We start from the raw sequence: 26,224 nt of genomic DNA, 5'->3' as shown, positions 1-26,224 counted from the left end.
GCTTCACCCCATGAGATCTGGACAGCACCCAGATGGCCCCCATCCTCTCCCACTGATGGCATTTAGGGATTTTCCCAACAACAGTGAACGTCCCACCCCTGGGCCCTTGCCCCGCTTGTCCTGGAATTATGGGGACAATGGGCAGGTGTTCTCCCCGAGCCCAAGGACTCTACGCCCCCATAAGCCCTCCAGGGACCCACGCTGTTTCCTCCAGGAGTGATGGCAGAGGTACCTGGCGATGGGACACCTGCCCCATCATCTGACATTGGCCATTGGTCCTCCATTGTCCAGGGACGGGGAGGGTCCAGGAGTTACCCTGCCCGTTTACGGAAGGAAACAGACTCAGACAAACTCACGGCCTGGCGAAGGGACAGGTATCACAACCCAAGTGTCCCCTCCGTATCAGTAAAGGGGGTCAAAGGGGGTGAGCCCAAGGTGGGCCGGGGTCCTGAGGGGATTTGCAGAGACCCCTTGACTCAAGGTGTGGGGGATCACAGCGTTAAATGCAGAAGCTTATTTGGGGTCACCCTGGGTGGGTCAGGGACTCTGCTGTCCTTGGATCTTATTGTGTCTCTCAGGCTGAAGGGCAGAGGTGCACTCAACTCACTGCAGCCTCAATTCCTTAGCTCAGCCGGGCGCGGTGGATCACGCCTTCAGGCGGGTCACCTGAAGTCCAGAGTTCAAGACCAGTCTGACCAACCTGGTGAAACCCCGTTTCTACTAATACAAAAATTAGCTGAGCATGGTGGCGGATGCCTATAATCCCAGCCACTCTGAGGCAGGAGAATTGCTTGAACCCAGGAGGCAGAGGTTGCAGTGGGCCCAGATTGCCCTAGACTCCGTCTAAAAAACAAAAAAGAATTCCTGGGCTCAAGCGATCCTTGTCCTCCCCATGTCCAGCCGAGGTACCGGAATTCCAGCTTGAGTTCTAACAAGCCCCCAGGTGTAGCCCATGCACCAAGGCTGCCTGTTAGAAGCAAACGAGCTGCTGCCAGCGGGGTCTGGGGTCAGTGCTGCTGGAGAGGGGGTCCGAGGTCAGTGGTGCTGGAGAGGGGGGGCCGGAGTCAGTGATGCTGGAGATGGGGGGCCGGGGTCAGTGGTGCTGGAGAGGGGGGCCGGGGTCAGTGGTGCTGGAGAGAGGGTCCGAGGTCACTGGTGCTGGAGAGGGGGGCCGGGTCAGTGGTGTTGGAAGGGCTGGGGTCAGTGGTGCTGGAGCAGGGGTCAGGGTCAGTGGTGCTGGAGAGAGGGGGCCGGGGCCAGTGGTGCTGGAGAGCCAGGGGCTGAGGTCAGTGGCCCTGGAGAGCAGGGACCAGGGTCAGTGGTCCTGGAGAGCTGGGGCTGGGAGCAGCGGTCAGTGGTGTTGAAGAGCTGGGAAGACGTGCACAGGGGCGACCAGCCTCTATGACCCACCCCGTCCCCACAGCAGCCCCCAGACCACTGCTCTCATGTCCACGCGGCCCCTCTGTCCCTCTCACCAGCAGCCAGGTAGATCTGTGACTCTGAGACCTAAAGCCTCATGAGCAGAGCTGGAGCAAACCTCCCACCCGGGTCTTCAGGCCCCACACTCCATCCCAGCTGCAGCCCATCCACCCTCACTGGGGCCTCATTCCTTCTCCAATTCCCTTGGGGTCTCCCTTTGGGGCCCTTCCTGCCACCCCCAGCCTACATGGCTCCCCCTGCACCACCAGGTTCTTGGTTGCTCACACCATCTCCCTCCCCAGAGGGGTGTCTCTAGGGCCCCAAGAGGCATCTGTGGCTGGTGTCCCTGCCTGGCCATGACAGGAGCTTCAGCAACTTTATCAGATGCATGGCTGAGAGGTGGGCGGTGGCTGTGTCACCTCAGAGGCTGCCCAGGGGACCGGCCGTAAGCGGCAGCAGGCCGGGGTACACAGGGACTACCGGGAAATGCGACTTGGGGTCGAGGTGGGGCCGAATGGGTCTGGGGCGATGCATTCTGTTTTCTTTTTCCTTCTTTCTTTTTTTTTTAAAGAGACAGTGTCTCACTCTGTCCAGGTGTGAGGATTTGAGGGGAGCGCTCAGGAGCTTCAGGCCATGGGAATAAGCTTTGGCCTTCACTCCCAGGCCCACCACACACACCTGGAGCTGCCCACAGAGGGGTGGACCCAGCACGGGGTGAGAGGAGCAGCACACAGGAGGAGCCGTGGGAGAGGGGTTGGGGTCCGGTCCTGCAGCTGCTCTGGCCTCCGCAGCCTCGGGGCCAGTCAGCCGGCCCCTCAGAGCAGCTCAAGGCCCCAGGGAGCCACAGCCAGACCGCCTGGCGCCTGTGCCTCAAAAGGCCAGAGCTGGGGCCACCCAGAGTGTGGTGCAAGACTGCGTGGGGTGGGGGCCTCCCTTCCTCCCTCCCCCCACCCCCACCGTACCTCCACTTGGGCCTCATCCCAGGCATCCAGGCGGATGGACTTGACCTTGCTGACCTGGGGGATGTTCCGGTGGATTCCCGAGCAGCTCAGGCAGATGAACACTCCCAGAGTGTAGGAGGCCCAGTCAGGATCTGCAAGGAAAAGCCGGGCATTCATAGTGGCTCAGCCCAGGGGCCCCGGAGGGAGGGTGGGCGGAGCCTGGGGTCAGGGTCAGGAGCCCCCAGCATGCCGTGGGAGGCTTTAGAGGAGACCCCCAGGTACAGCTGGCTCTGTGCAGACACCTTACCCCATCATCACCTGAACCCCGACCCCACCCAGTTGCAGGCAGAGCTCTCCCAAAACACCCCTTGACATCTGAGGAAGCTGATCTGCACAGGCTCTGCACGGGGTGCCAGGAACCTCCAGCAGAGGCTGGCCCAACAGGAGCCACCCAGCGCTTGTGAGGACGTGGCCCACGTGCTTTCCCGGTGTCTGCTGCCCTGGGAGACAGAGCCAAGATTGGAAAACTCAGATAGGATCTGAGTGCAAGGGAGGCCTCCATCCAACGCGGTGCCTGTCCCCGAACAGACCATAGCCGCAGAAGCGCTCAAGATGCACCGTGCGTTGGTGACAGCGCCCAGCCAGCACTAACTTGGCAGGTATGACAAAGGCCCTCTGGCTTCACCCTGCCACAAATTCAGCCTGTCTAGGGATTCCACATCTCCATGTCTAATTTGCCTTAAAAGGGTCAATAAAGCTGGGCACTGTGGCTCACACCTGTAATCCCAGTGCTTTTCGAGGCTGAGGCGGACAGATCATGAGGTCAGGAGTTCCAGATCAACCTGACCAATGTGGGGAAATCCCATCTCTACTAAAAATATAAAAATTAGTCAGACGCAGTGTGCATGCCTGTAATCCCAGCTACTCGGGAGGCTGAGGCAGGAGAATCACTTCAACCCATGGGGCAGAGGTTGCAGTGAGCCGAGATCGCGCCATTGCACTCCAGCCTGGGCAACAGAGTGAGACTCTGTCTCACACACACACACACACAAAGCTTCAACAAAGCTGGGAATTGTGGCTCGTGCCTGTAATCCCAGGGCTTTGGGAGGCTGAGGCAGCAGAATCTTTTTCTTTTTTTTTTTTTTTTTTGAGACAGAGTCTCTGTCACCCAGACTGGAGTGCAATGGCACAATCTCGGCTCACTGCAACCTCTGCCTCTTGGATTCAAGTGATTCTCCTGCTACAGCCTCCTGAGTAGTGAGGCACGTACCACCACACATGGCTAATTTTTGTATTTTTAGTAGAGATGGGGTTTCACTATGTTGGCCAAGCTGGCTGCCTCGGCCTCCCAGAGTGCTGGGATTATAGGCATGAGCCACCATGTGGGGTATGGGTGCCACAGCACAGTCTTCTTCTGCACATGTGAAATGTCTCATTCTGAAATGGCAAAGTGAGCCATAGGGAAGGTGCAGCTGGGCTGCGGTGTGACTCTCCTGTTTTCTTCCTGCTCCAAACGACCATCACAATAACGGCTGAAGAGAGCCCTAGAGAGAACAGTCTCTCTGGGGGAGATGTGTCAGCTCCGAAATGCTTTTATTTTTAAGTGGAGGCTCTCCTGGGTGAGGCTGATGGTAATCGAGGTACTTCCCGACAGGCAGGTGCCGAGGCGGAAGGAAGCCTGTCTGGGGAATCATGAGTGGAGAGGACCCCGCCCTCCAGGCCTGGCTGAGTATAGACCCCCTCCTCACACTGCTTGGGGCCCACCCTTGACTGGTGGGGGGACTCCAGTGCAGGGAAGTGGAGGCCCAGTGGGGCCGGGTCTGGACCCTGAGTCACTGCCAGGAGGAGAGGCACCCAAGCCAGCCCCGCTGGAGATCATGTTGTACATGCGAACCAACACGTGGGGCCCCTGGGATTTGGGGGTTGCCTGTCACAGACATCAATGGAGAGACAGACTTCATTAATTGGGCTCCCTGATTAACGAAGTCCGTCTCTCCATTAACATGGGCTGCCTGAGGACCCAAGACCCAGCATCCCCAGATCTGACACGGAGCTCAGTACAGAGCAGGTCTCCACAGGAGTCGTGAATGAAGGAGCCACCAATAGCCCTAGTTCAACAGAGCCACTGTGTCCAAGAGAGACCACAGGCTTTCTCCTCACCCCTCAGTCAGTCAGCAAACATTTGCCACGTGACTCGTCACCGGCACCAGGAGTGTTGCCTGTGCTTAGAGTGGCTTAAGGGAGAAAGAATGGAATTACAGGATCAGCCATTGTCTGCTTTTGGGTTTGTGGATTTTTTTTTTTTTAAGATAGGTTCTTGCTCTGTTGCCCAAGGTGGAGTTTAGTGGTGCAATCACAGCCTTCAACTGTTGGAGTTGCAGCCTCCAACTCCTGGGTTCAAGCGATCCTCCTGCCCCAGCCTCCTAAGTAGCTGGGACTACAGGTGTGCACCACCATACCCAGCTAATTTTAAAAATTTTTGGTAGAGATGAAGTCTCTCTGTGTTGCCCAGGCTGGGCTTGAACTCCTGGGCTCAAGCGATCCTCCTGTCGTGGCCTCCCAAAATGTTGGGATTACAGAGGTGTGGCGCTGTGTCTGGCCAGCAAAGTATTTAGTTACACAAGCCTCTGGAGAACAGGTGGGGAAGAACTGCACTGGAGTCCCAGAAGAGAGAGTCCTGGCTCCTCCCCCCAGACCCTGTCTTCTCCCCGTCTTCTCCCCAAGCCTTCATGAAAGCTGCCCACAAATGCTTAGTGCATGGCTATGTACAGAGTGCCCAGCAGGCAGGCCAGTCCCGGACTTCAATCCTCATCTGTGAGATGAAACAGCACGAGCCACTTAGAGGGGTATGGGCAGCATAAGCCCAGCTGGGAACATCGCCGCTTGGTGCTGTGGGGATTTCCTTTCTCGCCGCACAGCAGTGTTGCTGGGTTCTGCTCTGACAGTGTGGACCACGGACCCAGCCTTCCCGTCTCACGGCCTTTATCTGCCTGTCTGGAAGTCCTGAGGGTGGCTGAGCAAAGGCCACCAACAGCTCCCACCAGCCCAGGGCCAGAATGCCTGTATCCACCTCCATCCTCACTCAGGCGCTCCAGACGGGCTGTCCCTCTCCTAGCCTGGAAGGAGGCCTGTTCACAGATCCCGTACTGGGAGCTGGACTCTATGGGTGTGGGCCAGCTGCCTGTTGTTGTAAATAAGGTTTCACTGGAACACAGCCATGCCTGTTTGTTTATAGATTGTCTGCAGCTGCTTTTGTGAGCAGTCGTCGAGTTGTTGAATAGCTGTGATGGAGACTCTATGGCCCTAAAATATTTACTTTTTTTTTTTTTTTGAAATGGACTTTTGCTCCGTCACCCAGGCTGGAGTGCAATGTCTTGATCTCGGCTCACCGAAACCTCCGCCTCCTGGGTTCAAGCAATTCTCCTGCCTCAGCCTCCCAAGTAGCTGGGATTACAGGCATGTACCACCACGCCCAGCTAATTTTGTATTTTTAGTAGAGATAGGGTTTCTCTATGTTGATCAGGATGGTCTCAAACTTCTGATCTCAGGTCATCCCCCTGCCTTGGCCTCCCAAAGTGCTAGATTACAGGTCTGAGCCACTGTGCCCAACCCTACTATCTGTCTTTTTAAGACAAATTTTGCTGGCTGGGCATGGTGGCTCACACCTGTCATCCCAGCACTTTGGGAGATGGAGGTGGGCGGATAGCAAGGTCAAGAATTCAAGACCAGCCTGACCAACACAGAGAAACCCTGTCTCTACCAAAAATACAAAAATTAGCTGGGCGTGGTGGGGGCATCTGTAATCCCAGCTACTCGGGAGGCTGACGCAGGAGAATTGTTTGAACCCAGGAGACAGAGATTGCAGCGAGCCGAGATTATGCCACTGTACTCCAGCCTGGGCAACAGAGTAAGACTTTCTCTTAAAAAAAAGAAAAAGTTTGCCAACCTCTGCTTAGAGGGAAAAATGGGTGTGACACAGATGAGTGAGCCCAAGAAGCACTTGTTAGTAGGACTGAGAGCTTGCGGCCATTACTAATACTGCCTATCTTTGACAAACCAGATACCAGTGAGGCTAGGGAGTGGTTACAACCTGTCCTGACCTCTTGCAACTAGCACAAGCCTCCCCTGGTGTAAAATTGGAGGCTGATGCAAACCTGTCACATCCTCCTGGTATTCGTTTGTGAGGATATACATGCGTGCTGCATACCCACAAACACAATATAAACAGCCTATACCAGACGATGGCTCAGGGAGTTTCACGTGAAGAAACAGAGACACCAGCCAGGCGCAGGGGCTCACACCTGTAATCCCAGCACTTTGGGAGGTCAAGGCAGGAGGATCACTTGAGCCCAGGAGTTTGAGACAGCCTGGGCAACATGGTGAAACCCCACCTCTACAAAAAAAATAGCCATACATGGTGGCTTATGCCTGTAGTCCCAGATACTCAGGAGGCTGAGGTGGGAGGATGGCTTGCACCCAGGAGGTGGAGGTTGCAGTGAGCTGAGATTGAGCCACTACACTCCAGCCTGAGTGTCATAGACCTTGTCTCATACACACACAAAAAATATGGAGACCCTTTACATGAGAATAAAAAGATGAGAGCCAGTTAAATCAAGTGTGTTGGGGACAGAGGCAACACAAGTTTGTCACTGGAAGGGCAGGACACCTGTACCATTTTTAAAAAACTTTTGTGGTGTTACGAGGATGACTAAAATTTAAAAGATGGATGCTACCAAGTGTTGATGAGGATACAGAGCACTGGAACTCTCATCCACTGCTGGTAGAAGTACAAATAAGTCTAACCCACTCTGAAAACAGCTTGGCACTTTCCTACATAGTTAAAGATATTTCTCCCATGTGACACAGCCACTCTACTCCTAGGAATTTACCCAAGGGAAATCAAAATGTAGGTCCATAAAAAGATGTAGCTAACAATACATCCAATAATACATAAAAGGGCACATCCAACAATATGTAAAAAGAGTTATACACCATGATAGACAGGGGTTTATAACAGTAATGCAAGGTTGGTTTGACATTTGACCATCAATCAATGTCATCCACCATATTTACAGATTAAAATAGAAAAAACAGTCATTTCAATAGCTGTAAAAAATGTTGACAAAAATGTAACATCCTGATAAAACTCCCAGAAAACTAAGAATAGAGGGGAAATTCCCCCAACTTCATATACAGCATCTATGAAACATGTACAGCAAATGTCATACTCAAGGGAGAAAAACTGATTGCTTTACCCCAAGATCAAGAACAAGACAAGAATGTCTATTCTAACCACTCCTAGTCAACACTGAGCTGGAGAGTCTAGTCAGTGCAATAAGGCAATATAAAGAAATAAGAAGCATCTAGATTGGAAAGAAAGAGCTAAAATTACCTTCATTAACAGACAACATGATCATCTATGTAGAAAATACAACAGACTTTTAATTTAAAAAACTACGAGAACAAGTTTAGCAAGGTTGCAGGATACAAGATAAATATATAAAAATCAATTGTATTTCTATATACTAGCAACAAGCAGTCAGAAATTGAACATTTAAAACTACCATTTATAATAGCATAAAATGTATGAAAGAGGGATAAACATGACACTAGATAGGACACTGAAAACTACAAAATATTGCTCAGAGAAATTAGAGAAGACCTGTAGATTTGGAAAGAGATAACGTTTTTATGGGTTGGAAGAGTCAACATTAATAACACATAAATTTCCTCCAAATTATAGAGTCAGTGCAATACCAATCAGAATTTCAGTAGGATTTAAAAAATGAACAAGCTGATTCTAAAATTCATATGTAAATGCAAAGAACCTAGAATAGCCAAAACAACTTAGAAAAAAAGACAAGGAGGGAGAATGAACACTACTTGTTTTCAGAACTCATTATAAAATTACAGTTATCAAGACAGTGTGGTGGTATTGGCACAAAAACAGATGAACAGATCAATGGAACGGAATTGGGAATCTAGAAATAAACCCACACATATGCAGACAACTAATTATTGGCAAAGATATAAAGCCAGTTCAGGAAAGAGCGAACAACCTTTCCTACCAACAGTGCTGGAACAATCAGGTATCATGCACAACACAGCAAACAACCTATACCTCTCACTGTCTCCAAAAATAAACCCAAAATGCTTCATGGTGCTAAAGGTAAAACCTAAAACCATAAAACTTCTAAAAGAAAACAGGAGAAAAGTCTCTGTAACTTTGGGTTAGGCAAAGATTTATTTTGGATACAACACCAAAGGCAGAATCCACTGAGTGAAAGAGGAGGGGGACGAGACAGAGAAAGAGAAATTGGCTTCATCAGAATTTTTTTTTTTAATGGTGACAGGGTCTTGCTCTGTTGCCCAGGCTTGAGTGCAGTGAGGCAATCATGGCTCACTGCAGCCTCAACATCCTGGGCTCAAGTGATCCTCCTGCCTCAGCCTCCTGAGTAGCTGGGACTATAGGTGCATGCCACCACACTCAGCTAATTTTATAAATTTTTTTGTAGAAACAAGGTATTGCTATATTGCCCAGGCTGCTCTCTAACTCCTGGGCTCAAGCAATCCTTCCATCTCAGCTTCCCAAAGTGCTGGGATTACAGGCATGAGCCACTTCGCCTAAGCAGGGCCCTGTTTTGTTTATTTTTCTTTATTTTCCTTGTTTTCTTTTTCAGGGCCATACTGGCTGATATTTTCCTTTATTTTTAACAATTTTTTTTTGAGACAGGGTCTTGCTCTGTTGCCCAGGCTGGAGTGCAGTGGAATGATCTAGGCTCACTGCAACCTCCACCTCCCAAGTTCAAGTGATTCTCCTGCCTCAGCCTCCCAAGTAGCTAGGATTACAGGTGCCCAACATTCCCAGCTAATTTTTGTATTTTTAGTAGAGATGAATTTCACCATGTTGGCCAGGCTGGTCTCAAACTCCTGACCTCAGGTCATCTGCCCGCCTCAGCCTCCCAGAGTGCTGGGATTACAAGGCTGAGCCACCACGCATGGTCTATTTTTAACAAATTTTTTTTTTAAAGACGTTGTTTCACTCTTCTTGGCCAGGCTGGAGTGCAATGGCATGATCTCGGCTCACTGCAACCTCGGCCTATTTTTAACAAGATTTAATCTTTAATTTTTGTGGGTATATAGTAGATGTATATATTTATGGGGTCCATGAGACATTCTGCTACAGGCATGCCAAGTGAAATAATCACATCAGGGCAAACAGGGCACCCACCACCTCTTGCATGTATCATTTATTTGTGTTACAAACAATCCAATTATACTCTTTTAGTCATTTTTAAAAGTACAACAAATTGTTGACAGTCGTCACCCTGTTGGGCTATCAAATACTAGATCTTATTCTATTTTTTGTATTTATTAACCATCCCCACCCTCCCCACCCCTGAGACCCTGTTTTAAAGAAAGATTCAGACCGTAGGAGGGAAGAGCCCAGCGGGGTAACTCTGGGCAATATTTTAAGGCCTGGGGCTCTGGGAGACTGGCCTTCCCCTAGGCCCTTGAAGGCACTGAAGGCAGCGTCCTGGTTTGACTGTGCCGAGGCTCTGCGGGGTGAGTTCATGTGTGTGTGTGTGTGTGTGTGTCCCCAACTTCCAGCAAGGACAAAGCTTGGTTGGTTCTCAAAGCAGAAGGGACAGGCTGACCCTGCCATCTTGCAAGTGGCCAAGGCTGGGCTGGGCAGGCCTCCTTCTCAGGCTGCTGGGCATGACCAGGCCGGCCGGCATCTACAAATGCCCGAAGCCCTTTTCGGGGAGGGGGAAGGGGCGGGGCATGCATAGGCACACAGGAGCTGCCTGCCCCCAGGGACCCTCAAAGGTAGAAGGGGAGCTGGCCTGATGCAACAGGCCCAGGCAGGAGGGCCTCTCCCTAAGCCTGGGCTCCACTCTGTCTGCCCTCCACTCAGGGCAAAAGGCTGTAGGACATGTCCTGCTTCTGACCACTCTGGGCTCTCAGGCCTGTGGAATTTTCTCCCAAATTGCCTGGAGTCGGCATCCATGGCCCGTGTTCTCCCCAGGACAGGCCACAAGGCCAGCAGGTGCGCACTGTGCCCAAGGGTGGCCACAGCACAGCTGATGTGGTGGTGGAGATGGGGGTCCCAAGGGCCAGGTGGCGAGGTGGGGAGGGGTAGGCCCAAGGCTCCAGCCCCGACAAACATCCAGGCTGCCAGAACAGTCTCCAGGAGCTGTCTCCTTCTTTGAGACTCTGCCCACAGCCGCCAGGCTCTTCCCCTCCCTCCTCCCAGCCCCACTCTGCCCTGCCTGCTCTCAGGCTGCCCAAGGTGACTCAGCTACTCACCATTTCCGGAGCTGGTCTGGGCACCTGGGCAGGTAAGCCACATCCTTGGATTGAGCCAAGTGGGGCAGGTGTGTCCCCCAAGCCAAGGTCCAGGCTGGGGCGTGGGCGGGGGGAAGGGCAGCAGACAAGCCTGTCCATGGGGCCCTGGCTCCAGAGACCTTTGCCCTCCCAAGGCTGACACACAGCAGAGATCACAGTGCGACAGAGGCTGGGTCCACCACTGGCTCTGACCAGGCACGCAAAGGGCTGCCAAGGTGGGAGGGCACCCTTGGGGGAGGGGCTGCAGTGCCCACTGCCCTTCACATCTACATGAAGTGGAGCACAAGTGACTGTCCCCCAGGCACACAGCCCCACACCGAGACCTAGGCCCCTTCCCAACCCTACCTTCATGTTTTCCACACATTGTCTCCCAGTTACCCACGTCCCCTGCCAGGATCCAGGCGAGGCAGTGACCGCTGGGGCTCCTGGGTGGGCTGGCAGCTCACTCTTCTGCCCAGTCCCCTCACACTCAGGGGCGGCCCTGGTCCCATTCCACTGAGAGGATGGGGCCTCCCAGGACCCAGATCCACTGGCCCACATCTGGTTCAGGGGCATGTGCCCCTCTCCTGGTTCCCTCCCAGCAGCACCCGACACAGTCTACATTTCAGAATCCTCCCAGGATCCCCTCTGGCTCTGCCCCGCCCCCTGCCCCCTGCCCCCTGCCCTCTCTCCCTCCTGCTGCTCCAGCCCCTACTCGGGAACCCCAGGGTGAAGGCCCAATCCCCAGTCCTAGACCCACCCTGACCGAGAGCCCATTCCCGGGGGCCCCCAGCCCTCACCCCTCTTCGGGGCCCTTGCACAGGGCCGCCTCCTCTGCAGCCCATCTGGTCTCTTGGCTGTAAAACCCTATTTTTGGAACTCGATAGAGGTGGTGGTTGAACAGCATGGTGAATGTTCTAAATGCCTCTGCATTTTCATTTTGAAATGATTAACTTGAGGCCAGGTGGGGTGGCTCCCGCCTGCAATCCCAGCACCTTGAGAGGCCGAGGTGCAGCCCAGGAGTTGGAGACTAGCCTGGGCAACATGGTGAGACCCTGAGACTCCATCCTTATGAAAAAAATTTTATCTTTTTCTTTCTTTCTTTCTTTTTTTTTTTGAGATGGAGTTTCGCTCTTGTTACCCACGCTGCAGTGCAATGGTGTGATCTCCGCTCACCGCAACCTCTGCCACCTGAGTTCAAGCAATTCTCCTACCTCAGTCTCCCAAGTAGCTGGGACTACAGGCGTGCGCCACCATGCCCAGCTAATTTTTGTATTTTTAGTAGAGACGGGGTTTCACCTTGTTGACCAGGATGGTCTCGATCTCTTGACCTCGTGGATCCACCCGCCTCGGCCTCCCAAAGTGCTGGGATTATAGGCGTGAGCCACTGCACCCGGCCCAAAAAAATTTTATAAAAGGTTAACTTTTTCATATGAATTCCACCCCGATTCGGGGTTTGATCTTTTCGTTTTTTGAGCTAGAGTTTCACTCTGTCATGGGCTGGAGTGGAGTGGTGCAATCATAGTTCGCTGCAGCCTTGACCTCCTGGGCTCAGGTAATCCTCCCACCTCAGCCTCCTGACTAGCTGGGACCACAAGTGTGAATCAACACATCTGACTAATTTTCTTGTATCTTTTTTTTTTAGAGATGGGGGTCTTGCCATGTTGGCCAGGCTGGCCTCGAATTCCTGAGCTCAAGTGATCCTCCCACCTCAGCCTCCCAAAGTGCTGGGATCACAGGTGTGAATCACTGTGCCTGACCTTGATTTTTTTTTTTTTTTTTTTGAGATGGAGTTTTGCTCTTGTTGCCCAGGCTGGAGTACAATGGCGCTATCTCGGCTCGCCACAACCTCCACCTCCTGGGTTCAAGCAATTCTCATGCCTCAGCCTCCTGAGTAGCTGGGATTACAGGCATGTGCCATCACACCCTACTAAATTTGTGTTTTTAGTAGAGACAGTGTTTCGCCATGCTGGCCAGGCTGGTCTCAAACTCCTGACCTCAGGTGATAGGCCCACCTCGGCCTCCAAAAGTGCTGGGATTAGAGGCATGAGACACTGCATCCGGCCTTCTGACCTTGATTTTTTTAAAAAGGAGAGAGAGACATTCACACACTGATGACCCGTCTCTACCTTGGGCCTCTTCTGTCCTCTGCCCTTAGGGGGCCACTGAGGCTTCTCACAGAGCCTCACATCGCAGGCTCATCTTCCTGGCTGCTCCTCCCATGTCCCCCATCTCAGCAAGTGAGGTGCTGGCTAAAGGCCTGGGCATTCTCACTTCTTCTTTGTCCACCACACGCCAACATCCTGCTCACTAGCAAATATCTGAAGACGATCCAGGCTTTGACCCTCCCCACACTGATTTCCCCGCCCCAGACGGGCCACTGCCACCCGGCCTCGGTCACTGTGCAGCGTCCCACACACCTCCCGCTCCCGCGCTGGGCCCACCGGCCCCGGATCCTGTGTTGTGTCATAGGCTGGGACACTTTGGGAGGCCAAGATGGGTGGATCATTTGACATCAGGAGTTCAGTATCTGTGAACCTGGGGATGTTAGGCTGAGTGAAATCAGCCAGTCACACTCCTATGAGGTCTCTGGAGTATCAGATTCATAGAGACAGAAAGTAGAGGCCAGGCATGATGGCTCATGACTGTCATCCCAGCCCTTTGGGAGGCTGAGGCGGGAGGATCACCTGAAGTCAGGAGTTCGAGACCAGCCTGTGAACAGAACACACCCTGCAGAAGGCGCTCCATGGTGGCCAATGTTCAGCTGCCTTCCCCCCGGCCTGTGGCTTGGCCTCATCTTCCATGAGGAAACCCACAGCAATTGGACATGGTCACTTCTGTGGCCTTCCCCTGTATGCCAGGCCCAGCTCCCACCAGAGGACTCTGCCCCGGTCTCAGTGGAAACTCCTCCAATGAATGCATCTCCAGGTGTCGCCACCTCCTCTGGCCTATCACCCCCTGGCCAAGCTGTCACCACCGCCACCTGGAGAGTGATTTGGGGTCAGTTTGATACTCCCTCACCCGCCACCCAGCCCGCAGGCGCCCAGTCTTCCTTCCTGAAAATGCGTTCACTTGGCATCCATGATTCTACATCCTTTTTTTTCTTAAGACGGAGTTTCCCTCTGTCACCCAGGCTGGAGTGCAATGGCGCAATCTCCACTCACTGCAACCTCCACCTGCCAGGTTCCAGCAATTCTCCTGCCTCAACCTCCCGAGTAGCTGGGATTACAGGCACACATCATCACGCCCAGCTAATTTTTGCATTTTTATTAGAGACGGGGTTTTACCGTGTTGGCCAGGCTGGTCTCAAACTCCTGGCCTCAAGTGATACACCTGCCTTGGCCTCCCAAAATGCTGGCATTATAGGTGTGAGCCACCGTGCCCGGCCTGAGATTCTAAGTTCTTTGGGGTCTCCCCTGATTGCTCTGGCTGTTCCTCTGCCATCTCATTTGCCAGGTCTGGCCACTGGGAGTGCCAGGGCCAGCACCCATCCCTGTCCTTCTCCCACCTGCCTTCCCAGAAGCCTCTACCTCTGCAGCACGGGATAGCTCAGAACACAGAGCAGTGTCCCCAGCAGGCCTTCCGAAGCCGACTTGCCAGCATACCAAGGCAGCCCTTGCCCAGTGTGGGCCTCTTCCCTGCTGTTTCCAGAGCCTTCTGCTGCCTTCTGAGACTTCTTCCTGTTCCTCAAACAGGCCAGGCCTGGACCCGGAGCCTTTAGACTCAGCCAGTCCCACGTCCTGGAATGTCCTTCCTCTAGAGGTTTGCAGGCCCCACCCCTTTCACCACCCAGGTCTCAGCTGAAAGGCATCCTTGTCAACCACTCACAGAGCAGAAGCCCACCGCCATCATCCTCACTCACAATTCCAACTCTGCCCTCGGCCCTCCCTGTCCCCGAGTGCTGTCACCATCTGTCTTTGTCTCCCCTCCAAGGAACGCAGATGCCAAGGGCAAAGGCCTGGTCTGGTCCGGTCTCCCTGGGCCCCAGTGACTGTACAGGGCAAGGCACTCAGGACACATGCATGGAGCCGGGAAAGGCGCCTTGCCTGCTAGAGCCCAGAGGAGGGCAACGCTGGAGCTCAGCCCTCGTGAGCCTTTTCTGCCTCTCCCAGGCACCTAAGAACACACCTCCTGGCCACATAGCCACGTGCCACCTTGGCCACCTTAGACCCCACCAAGTTCCTTCCCGTTTCCTCATTCTTTCATTTGCTAAATGGGGCCATGTGGCCACCTGATGGGTGACAGGGGAGAAGATGCCAGGATGTAGCTGCCTGCCAGGTGCTGCCACAGAGCAAGGCTTGGCAAAGGCCTCTGAGTCCAGAATGGCAACAGTCTAGGAGCACAGGGCATGGGGGTGGTGGCAGCGCCACACCAACCTGAGATGCATCTGGAGCTGAGGTCCAACTCACAGCGCCTGTGCATCAGAGAAGCTGTCTGCAGTCACGGCCAGCCCAGTGGCTCAAGGAGTCCACAAAGGGGTAACCCTTGCCCGCACCACAGCTTGGGTCCATCTGGGGAGGGGACCCTGTCTAGGCTGGAATTCAGGGAGCTTGGCCAGGGTTTGGGCACCAAGTGCAGGGCCGAGGGAAAGGTCTCCAACTCCTTCCAGCCCTGAGTGCCAGCTGGTGGCCTGCACCAGCCCTCCACGCCCGGCCGCAGGGCAGCAGGCAGGCAGGCAGGCACATGGGACCTGATGGCCTGTGGCTTGAGTGCAAAACCAGGTAGGGAAAACCATTTGTAGCAGTTAACCTCAACCAGCTAAGCAAAGAATCACCATGGGACGCAGCAACTCCAGCCCTGGGTACAGGTAGTGGGGAGATCCCATAAGCACCGAGGCAGGAGCAAAAGGCCTCAGCCTATTTCCATATAAATAATGAAGAAGAAAGTAACTAGAAATATAACCGTAGAAGTTATTAGTTATTCATATGTGATCTTAGTTATTCATAGGTGATCTTAATTCTTTTACTAATGCCTATCAGGTCAGAAGTGTGAACCTGGGGTGACATTGTGAAATGAATGACTCTAAGGCAAGATTCTCTAAGCTCTCTGTCATGCCCACGTAAGGGCTGCTGGAGGGCGCCCTGGCTGTGTGGCAGCGCCAGCGCTGTGAAAGCACCCACCGTTTAGCCAGCTAGGGAATGAGATGTCCAAAATAGCCGAGACATCTCCTTTCTGGGGAAGTTTGGAGAAAACTCTGCTTCTCCAAGCGCTTGTGGTAAGGCCTGATGGCTGTCAGATAGACCCACAGACATCTGGGGCCTTAACTGTCTCTATGTGATGCTGTGCTTCAGTGGTCACATTCCATGTCCACTCTCATGTTCTGCTTCTGCACCTGGTTTCTTTTTTCTTAGAAAATATAATCAGTAATAGTAGTATAAATTTTAATGTTGTAGTTCTTTATTGATAAGTATGGAAAAGGTGCTGATGCATTATGCTCCTTACCTCACTTCGGTGCCAGAAATTCCTAAGCCCCTACCTGAATGACACGTGATATACTTGACCCTATCACTGCCACACTGTATCTACGCCGCCCCTAGTCACCAACCGCCAAGGCCACACCCTACCTACCCTGCCCCCAGATTTGCAACTCATTAAAAGTGAGAGCGTCTGTCCCAGCATTCGGCATTCAGGGCCACTGCTGGTCTCCTCTATCTGGGTAGCAGCGGACCCCTCGGCCCAACTCGCTTTTCTCTATCTCTGTGTCCATGTGTCTTTTATTTCTACAATTTTTCATCTCTGCACCAGCCGGGAGGGGCTCACAGAATCCTGTAGGGCTGGACCCGACACGTACAGCCCAAACAACCTGAAGCAAACATGGAAAACCCTGTCTCTACCAACCAAATACAAAAATTAGGCCAGGCACAGTGACTCACACCTGGAATCCCAGCACTTTGGGAGGCTGAGGCAGGTGGAGCACTTGAGGTCAGGACTTCAGCATCCATGAACCTGGGGACGTTAGGCTGAGTGAATTTGGCCAGTCACAAAAAAATGAATGCTGCACAGTTTCACTCCTACGAGGTCCCTGGAGTCATCAGATTCATAGAGACAGAAAGTAGAGGCTGGGCACGGTGGCTCATGACTGTCATCCCAGCCCTTTGGGAGGCTGAGGTGGGAGGATCACCTGAAATCAGGAGTTCGAGATCAGCCTGGTCAAATGGTGAAGCCCTGTCTCTACTAAAAATACTTTTAAAAAATACAGAAATTAGCCGGGCATGGTGGAGCATGCCTGTAATCCCAGCTACTTGGGAGGCTGAGGCAGTAGAATCGCCTGAACTACACTCCAGCCTGGGCAACAAGAGATTCCATCTCAAAAAAGAAAGAAAGAAGGGTGGGTGCCTCAGACTGAGGAGAGGAGATCTGGAGCCGTTGTTGAAAGGAGACAGAGCTTCAGTTTGGGAAGATAAGGTGCTTCTGGAGATGATGGTGGTGGCGGCGGTGGCTTGGTGAGGTGAACGTGCTCAATGACCCTGAACTGTGCACTTAAAATGATGAGAAGTGAAATTATTATTTTTTTTAAAAATCCAACCTAGCTGGGCTGCTGCCCTGGGGAGTGAAGGAAGTCTCCTCAGGCCCCCACTCAGCAGGCTTCTTCTCACGCTCACCCATGCCAGGCCAAATTCCGAAAACTCCTCTCTACTAAGGGAGTTGCTACCAGCAAGTTCTGAAACATCACCTCTACCCTGAAGCCTTCCTGGGTTGAATAAGAAGCCTGAGCTATAAGTCCACCCCGTAGACGTTGTAAGCATGGGCTCAGATTCCTCTGAGCCTGGAGGACTGGCCTCCAGGGTCACTCGTGCCCAGTTATCCCTGGAGCCGGGGCCACCCTGGAGCCTGGATCTGGCTAGGGGCTCAGGTGTGGAATAAGAGAGCAGCACCTGAGCTACCAGGGCCTTCATGGGATGGTCCAGGCCACAAGCTTCTTAGGAACTACCAGTTAATACCTGCTCTCCAACCCAGTTAAAGAGCCCAGATACAGGCCAGGCGAGGTGGCTCATGCCTGTAATCCCAGCACTTTAGGAGGCTGAGGCAGGACTGCTTGAGGCCAAGAATTTGAGACCAGCCTGACAAACATGGCAAAACCCGTCTCTGTCCCAAAAAAATACAAAAATTAGGCTGAGCACAGTGGCTCACAACTGGAATCCCAACACTTTCGGAGGCTGAGGTGGATAGATCACTTAAGGTCAGGAGTTCACGATCAGCCTGGTAAACATGCTGAAACCCTGTCTCTACTAAAAACACAAAAATTATGGCTGGGTGCAGTGGCTCACATCTATAATCCTAGCACTTTGGAAGGCCAAAGCAGGAGAATCACCTAAGATCAGGAGTTCGAGACCAGCCTGACCAATACGGTAAAACCCCATCTCTACCAAAAATATAAAAATTAGCTGGGGTTTCTAGTGGGTACCTGCAATCCCAGCTCCTTGGAAGGCTGAGGCAGGAGAATCGCTTGAACCCAGGAGGTAGAGGTTGCAGTGAGCCAAGATCCCATCACTACACTCCAGCCTGGGTGACAAGAACGAAACTCTGTCTCAAAAACAACAAACAAACACAAAAATTAGCCAGGTATGATGGTGCACACCTGAAATCCCAGCTACTTGGGAGACTGAGGCAGGAAAATTATTTGAACCGGGAGTTGGAGGTTGCAGTGAGGAAAGACTGCACCACTGTACTCCAGCTTGGGTAACATAGTAACACTGTCTCAAAAAAACAAAACAAAATTAGCTGAGCGTGGTGGCATGGACCTGCAGTCCCAGCTACTCAGGAGGCTGAGGTGGGAGGATTGCTTGACCCCTGGAGGCAGAGGCTGCAGTGAATCAAGATTGTGCCACTACACTCCATCCTTGGTGACAGGTGACCTTATCTTAAAAGAAAAAGGAAAAAAGAAAAAAAGAGCTCAGACACCCCAGTCCTTCCAGGGCATCAGACGGGCTGAGACTCAAAGAGGAGAATCTGTCTTTTTTTCCTTTAGTTGAGACAGGGTCTCATTCTGGCCTAGCCTGCAGTGTGATCACAAATCACTGCAGCTTCCAATTCCTGGCCTCAAAGGATCCTCCTGGCTTAGCCTCCCAAAGCACACCCGGTCCCTGTTCTTTGTTGCAATTCAGCAGGCAGCTCCAAGGATGCAGAGGCACCTCCTCCCTCCCCCAACCCCCACCTAGGATGGAGACCCCCACCCAGGTCTCGTAGGACAGTGGATCCAAGCACATCCCCATTCACCTACCTGCCAGGCCTGAGATGAGAGGCTCTCTGGGTGGCCGCTGGGTGAGGCCCCCTGTTCAAGGCCAGGGGAACCCACTATTGGGATAGATAATGGAGAGAGTTTGGAAAGAGCTTCTGTGGAGGCTGCAGAGATCCCCACACTGCCTCCCTCACACCGCCAGTGGGTGAGGCTTGTCCAAGTCCACCCCAGCACCCCCAGGCCTGGGCCTGTCTGATGTCCCACTGCTGTCCAGGTCTGTACCAGCTGTGAGCCAGTGCATAGGACGGTGTTCTGAGGACAGCAGAAAGTGTCGGTCACCCCAGCCCCTATCAACATCGGCAAGGCTCCTCTTCACCCTGCCGGGCCACAGCAGGAATGGGAGGCCCCAGAGCAGCAAGCATCAGCAAAGAAGCACAGAGCCCTCCAGGATATGCCATGGGATCATGGGGGGCTGGGCAGCCCCCCACCTCCTGATACCTCCATTCTACCCCATGGACATAGCCCTTGGGAGCGGGGATAAGCACAGTGGCCGGGTGTGGCCCGGCCTTAGGAGGCCTGGTCTACCTTTGGGGCTCACGTCCCCTAAGACAGCTCCAGTTTGCAAGGCATCAGTCTCCCTGACTGAGAAATGAGAGCAACCCTTCACAATATCCCCACTCCATGGTGCTACCCGACAGAGGAGGCAAGACACTGAGGTCATGAGCCAATTCTAAAAAAGCAGAGGTGCGGCCCTGTGCCAGGCAGCATGGGGAATGGGGGGGCGAGAACTGCTCGGCGGGGGGTGGGCAGGCTGGAAGCATAGCAGGTGGTCGAGGCACACTTGTACCCACTGGGAGGAGAAGGGCCACTGAAGGGCCCAGCAGACTAGGGAAGTCCCCTCTTCCTCCTGCCAGGCTGGGAGGCCCAGAGGGTGGCTGGAGAGGGGCTCTACATCCAGAGAAGCTGCTCCCAGGCTGTGTGGCCAGAGGTTCAGAGACAAACCCAGCTTCCCTCCTGCTGGGCCACAGCAACCCCACACCAGGCCCTTTCCTCTGGCTCTCTGGCCAAGCATTCCTGAACAGGCGGAAATAAAGGTTGGGGGTCAGTGGGGAGAGTCTGGGGTGAGCAAGCCCAGGGGGCCGCCCCATCACACCATGGCACAGACCCTGCACCATCCTGCTTCAGGAGGCCATGGAAAGGCTGTGGATCCAACCTGTCTTTCCAGAAAAGCCTGTGACTGTCCCCCTCTGACCACCCCAGCTCCTGGTGTGGCCTCTCCAGCCACACTGTGGCTGGACAGCAGCCACCAAGACCTGGGGCTGGCAGAGATCCCTCCATTGCTGAGGGAATCAGGTCCTATTTCCAGGTGTGCAGAGGCTGCATGCTGATCCAGGACCCTGGGGGCAAATGCAGGGTCTTCCATCCCCTCCCCGCCCCCCAACCTGGGCCACTGCTGGTGAGTTTAGGTTTGCTCCGAGGGGCTTGGGCAATTGGCCCCCAGATTCCTGGTGTGCCCGGGGTGGTGGGACTGCTCCTGCAGGTCCCTCTCCACACAGGACAAATGGCCTGGGGCTGACAGCTCTGAGCAGGGCAGGGCTGGTCTGGGCGCTGGGCCCTTTTGCAGCCAATGGCAGGACCAGGCCTGGAAGGGAGGGACTCCCCGCCTTTGGACTCCAGTGCCTTGACATCCCACAGACCAGGGGTGCAAGGAACCAAGTCAGGGATACCTGGCCAGGAAAACTGGCGGCAGGTGAACACGACCTGCATCCGGCTCCACCTCTCCGAGGTCCCATCTGTCCTGGCACCTGCACCAGAGCAGCCAGGTGCAGGCAGCGGGGGAGGGGCGCCGCTCACCCCCACGGACCCCCGACCCAGCGCAGGCGGGAGGGGGTGAGGCATGACGTCACCCCGAGGTGGCCCCCGAGCCGACGGACCCCGCACCCCGGCAGAGCCCTTCGGCCGGCAGTCCGTTCCCTCCCTGCAGCTAGCCCCAATTTCCTCTTTCTATGCGGAGCCTGAGCTTTCGCAACGCGGCGGGCGGTCCACGGTGACCGAGAGACACGCAGCCTGGCGGGGGAGGGGAGGGGAGGCGGCGGCCGGGGGGCCTCTGGGGCCCTCGGGAGGCGCCTTCCGCTCCGCCCGGCCCGGGGAGACGTCTGGGTCCCCGCAGGTGCAGCCGGGCCCGGGCCCCACCCGAGCGCCGACCTGGCCCGGTGTTCTGCGCCTCCACCCCCGCCCGCCCAGTCCCCGGCACCCCCGCGCCCACCCGGGACCCTTGCGCCCACCCACCAGGGCCTACCCGGCCCGCACCTACCCGGGGCGCCACAGTCCGCGCAGCGCTCATTCCCCGGCCGCTGCAGCAGCTCCAGGACCGCCCTGCGCCGCTCCTTGGCCATGGCCGCGATGCGCCCGCGATGCCGATGCCGGGGCCGGGGCAGGGAGCGTCCGCCCGGCTCGCTAGGACCCCGTGCAGGCCGCCCGCCGCCGCCGTCCCTGCGCCATCCCGGGCGGCCTCAGCCCGCTCGCAGGTTCCGCATTCCTCCCGCCCTCCGCCGCTGCCGCCGCCGCCGCCGCCACTGCTCGTGTCTCAGCCGCGGTCGCTCAGCCAGTGCCGGCGCGGGGCCCGGGGCGCACGTTGCGCTCTGGCCGGCAAGGCCCGCGGGCGGCCCCCAGCGGCGCGGACGGGCGGGCGTGTGGCCTCCTCCCTTGGCCGCTCCGGCACCCCCCAGCCCGAGCGCCCCAAGAACCCTCCGGGAAGTCGCCGCCGCTTGCCCCTATCCGGGGCTCAGCGCCCCACCTGCCCAGGCGTGAGGCACCCCCAAAACCTGGACGTCCTGGGTGAGACCCTCGTGCAGCCATATGCGCCAGGACGGAGCCTGCATACCCACTGTGGGGCCGCGCAGGGGTCTCGGGCGCAGAGGGCACCTGCTGAGCCCACCAAGACCATGGGCACGGGGGTGCTCGTGGAAGGAAGGTGTGTGTGCCCCTCTGGGGACCAGCGCGCTCACACCATCCCTGCCTGGGAGGGGCGGACAGCAAGCGACAAACGCCACCGTCCCAGGGCACTGAGGCCGCAGAGGGCCCAAGTGGAGCCGCCCCCTGAGACCCGCCCCGCCGCCCACCACCCACAGACAGGACCCACTTAGCACCCCTCCCACTCAGGCAGGCTGAGGGTCTCGGCCAGGACCTGACATGGCAGCTGACCGGTAACAAAAACTTGGCTTTGATGTCCCCTCCTCCCAGACTTGGGAGCCCTTCTTCTGCATACCCCAGCGATTTTTCAAATTCTTTCCATTTTCTTCTTACATTGTTAACGCAACACATGCTGCTGAAAACAGGCCGGCTCTTGTCTGCCGAAGTGCAACTCGTGCCCTGGGCCCCAGCGGGACTGAAAAATGAAGCCTCTCCCCACTGCCTTCCAGGCATCCACTATTACAAACAATTCCTCAGCACCTTCGAGAATGAAAGTCCTCAGCCTGAAGCCTTTCATTCATTCATTCATTCATTCATTCAGGGAGACAGGGTTTCTTGGCTAAGGGCTGTCATCCCAGCACTTTGGGAGGCTGGTGGATTGCTTGAGCTCAGGATTTGAGACCAGCCTGGGCAACATGGCAAGACCCCATCTCTACAAAAAATGCAAAATTTAGCCAGGTGTGATGGTGGGGGCCTGGAGTCCCGGTTACTCAGGAGGCTGAGGTAGGAGGATCATTTGAGCCCAGGAAGTTGAGGCTGCAGTAAGCTATGATGGTGTCACTGCACTCCAGCCTGAGACGGGGGTCTTACCTTTGTTGCCCAGGCTGGTCTTGAACTCCTGGGCTCAAGAGATTCTCCTGCCTCAGCCCCCTGAGTCGCTGGGACTGCAAATGCATGCCACCATGCCCAGCTAATTTTTTTATTTTTTGGTAAAGATGGGGTTACACCATGTTGGCCAGGCTGGTCTCAAACTCCTGACCTCACATCATCTGCCCGCCTTAGCCTCTGAAAGTGCTGGAATTACAGGCCTGAGCCATCGTGCCAGACCTGACATGTATTTTCTTACTGAAGCCCCATTTTCAGTTGGGAAGATTGAGGCACAGGGAGGCTCAATCACTTGCTGGAGGCCACATACCTCAGGACTGGAATAGACATAAAATGATATAACAAGTGACACACCCTGACAGAGCCATTACCCAAGGTCCCCAAAGAGGGGGAAGTCCTCCCATGAGGCATAGAAAAGGCCACAGGGAGGGCTTGGGGTGAGCAGGTGTCCAACATGCCAGGGCTTCCAGCACGAGCCAAGTCCATCATCTGCTGTTCCAGGGCCTCCTCCCCATGTGGGGCGGCTCCAGCGGGGGGGTGTCCTGCCTCTTCTGTCTTTCCATCTCACTAAGGGAAAGATGACATCACCCAGGAGGTGGGAGGGCATGAGGATGAGACAGAGGTGATGAGTGCACAGATCTAAGAGATGTTGGGGCTGAGGCAGATTCTTCTAGAGAGGAGGCTGCCCAGGCCCCTGAGAGCACAGCTGTCCTGGGATCCTGCTGTCCCACTGGCTATGGTCAGGGCTAGGCAGGGGTGCAGAGCTCAGGACTCAGGAATAATCCGGAAGGTAACAGCACAGCTCAGGGCAGGCCAGACCCAGACCAGCACTGGTCAAAGGCTGTTCTGGCCAGTAGGGGCTGATAAGAGGCCTAGACAGGCAGCCTGCCTGCTCCTGCTCACACCCAGCAGCCCACAAGCTCTGCTGAGTCTCCTGCCCCATCTGTCACTGACCTGCACGGCTGTACCAGGGACCCCAACACCCATTCCTCAAGCATCTCCCTAGTCGAGGGCTAGAGGCACTCACCTCCCCATGACCACTCAACCACACAGCAGGCCCTAGGCAGGGAGCTCCTGAGAGCAGGGCCGGGCTCTTCCAGTGTTCCCTGAGCGTGGGGCCTGCACACAGTAGGCCCGCAGGTGACTTTAATTGGAAGCTGGCCCCTCCGAGGTCTGCAGCTGCAGGTTGAACCTCTTGGCTCCAGCAGAGGGGGGCTTTCCCCAGGGACGAGGCAAAGGGAATGAGGCTGGGCTGGGCCCTGCTCTGCGACCATCTTGCTTAACACCCAGTGGAGGAATTGCTCAACCCAGGAGCTGCTAGGCCTCAGGAGAGGGGAGGGTAGTGAGGTTCGCTTCCCCTCGCAGGGGACAGGGCTAATTCAGTCCAATTATCTGTTTGGACACCGCCTCCCCCAATGTCTGTGAGCTCAGAAGCCCGTCCTGCAGCCCTTGGGAGATGCTAGGGAGGGGCCTTCAACATCTAGGCTTAGCACAGGGGTGGGTGGCTCCTGGCTCTGCCTGCCCAGGCCATGGGGATGGGGGTCGTGATGTCAGGCCCCCGTGTGGCCAGCCCCCTCCAGGGTAGCCCACTGGCTGCGGCCTCCACCCCGTCCTCTGCCTCTGTGCCTTCTGCCTGCTGTGGGGGCCCACCACCCCTCAAGCACCTGGAGTAGAAGCTCAGCAGCACAGTGATTTTAAAGAGCTCCACTCAGGAGAGGCTTAAAGGAGACACAGGGATTCCCCAGAAACAGGCCCTGCGTCCAGAAATGCAGGGGATGGGAAACAGCACCCAGGACCAGAGATAGTCTCAGCACCATTTTCTGGGAGTGGGGCTAGACCTGGAAACCCCGTGGGAAGCAGGGATTTGGCAGGGGCCTCCCCAAGATGACACTCCAGGGATGGCGGGTGCACTGGTTGGCTTACTGGGTTTTAGGGCATTTGAATGTATCTTTTGCTTAGTTTTCCAAATAGAGATGGGGTCTGGCATGGAGAAGTGGGGTGTAGAGAGTCTTTCCTGTGGCCTAGAGGCTGGCAGCAGGCACGGGGCTGGGCACTCTCCCTGGGCAGGGGTCCCACCATCACCCCATCCTCTCCTCCTACGTTGGGCAGCTGGCACTGGCCTGACTGCTCCAGTCACGGCCCAGGCATCCCCAGCTGCCACCTCTTGAGGCCTGGGACCAGCAGAGTCCTCTGGGGCTGGAACCATGCACTTGGCATGGGGAGGAGGCCCAGCTCGACACGGGATGTTGGGAGGTGCTCTCCTTCCCTCCAGCCTGGTCCCTTTCAGCAATGACTGTTGGCCTATAGAGTTGAGGTTCACACACCGGCAAGTGGGGCCAGGCGCAGTGGCTCACGCCTGTAATCCCAGCACTTTGGGAGGCCAAGGTGGGTGGATCACGAGGTCAAGAGATCGAGACCATCCTGATCAACAAGGTGAAACCCCGTTTCTACTAAAAATACAAAAAATTAGTTGGGCATGGTGGCACATGGCTGTAATCCCAGCTACTCAGGAGGCTGAGGCGGGAGAATTGCCTGAACCCAGGAGGCGGAGGTTGCAGTGAGCCGAGATCATGCCATTGCACTCCAGCCTGGGTAACAAGAGCGAAACTCCATCTCAAAAAAAAAAAAAAAAAAAAAGGCAAGTGAACCAATTAAAACAAGGGCAAAAAATCTCAATACACACTTCTCCAAGGAAAAGACAGACACAGGAAATGTTCAGCACCGTTATTCGTCAGGGAAATGCCAATCAAAGCCACAATGAGACGCCACTCCACACCAGGACGCAGTGAAGACGTGTGGGCGCTAGGATTTACAAACAGATGAGTGCCGGTGAGGATTTGGGAATGCTGGACCCTCCCACAGTGCAGGTAGATTGTGAAATGGTGTAGCCGCCCTGGAAAACAGGCTGGCATGGAGCTACCGTGTGACCCAGGAAACCCACTCCTTAGTGTGTACCTGAGGACTAAGGAAACACATCCACACATACTCAGACAGCGTTCACAGCAGCATCATTCTTTATTATTATTTTTTTCGAGACAGGGTCCCGCTCTGTCACCCAGGCTGGAGTACATTGGTGCAATCATAGCTCACTGCAGCCTCAACCTCTTGGGCTCAAGCCAATCCTCCCTCCTGAGTCTCCTGCATAGCTGGGAATACAGGTATGTGCCACAGTGCCCAGTTCAATTTTGTGGGGGTTTTTTTGGTAGAGACAGGGTCTTTCTATGTTGCCCAGGCAGTTCTTGAAGTCCTGGCTTCAGGTGATCCATCCTCCTCAGCCTCTCAAAGTGCTAGGATTATAGGCATGAGCCCGTGCTTGGCCAGCATGAACTCATAACAGCCCCAAATGCAAACAGCCCAAATACCCACCAGCTGATGGGTGGATAAGCCAAGTGTCATCTGTGCACACACCAAGTGCAACTAAGCTATGGACATGCCATGACACAGGTGAAGCTTGAACACGCTGTGCTGAGTGACAGGAGCCAAGCACAGAGGGTCAGGTGGCGGGTGCAGTCACATGCAAGCAGTGCTACGCATTGAGCTTTGTGCATGCGTATCCTTG

The 26,224-nt window shown here is 55.0% G+C and overlaps 1 protein-coding gene across 2 annotated transcripts in view; it reads right to left on the bottom strand.

Annotated features, from left to right (window-relative positions):
- Positions 1 to 21,477, bottom strand: part of ADAP1 (ArfGAP with dual PH domains 1) — a 57,837-nt gene extending 36,360 nt beyond the window's left edge. Inside the window, exons 1-3 of one of the 2 annotated variants that reach the window (XM_035290164.3) lie at positions 21,182 to 21,477; positions 18,910 to 18,983; positions 2,382 to 2,512 (exon numbers count right to left, since the gene is read on the bottom strand). Coding sequence is in view for 1 of the 2 variants with exons in the window: in XM_035290160.3 (XP_035146051.1) it covers positions 2,382 to 2,512; positions 21,182 to 21,263 (213 nt within the window). In the remaining variant the exon portion in view is untranslated. The remainder of the gene's footprint in view (positions 1 to 2,381; positions 2,513 to 18,909; positions 18,984 to 21,181) is intronic. The other variant, XM_035290160.3, reaches the window with a different exon arrangement.
- Between the last annotated feature and the right edge of the window lie 4,747 nt (positions 21,478 to 26,224).

The sequence above is a fragment of the Callithrix jacchus genome, chromosome 2, assembly GCF_049354715.1.
Source record: "Callithrix jacchus isolate 240 chromosome 2, calJac240_pri, whole genome shotgun sequence".
Classification (NCBI taxonomy): Eukaryota; Metazoa; Chordata; class Mammalia; order Primates; family Cebidae; genus Callithrix; species Callithrix jacchus.
The sequence above is the reverse complement of the archived record's forward strand: the minus strand, read 5'-3'. Positions and strand labels throughout refer to the sequence as shown.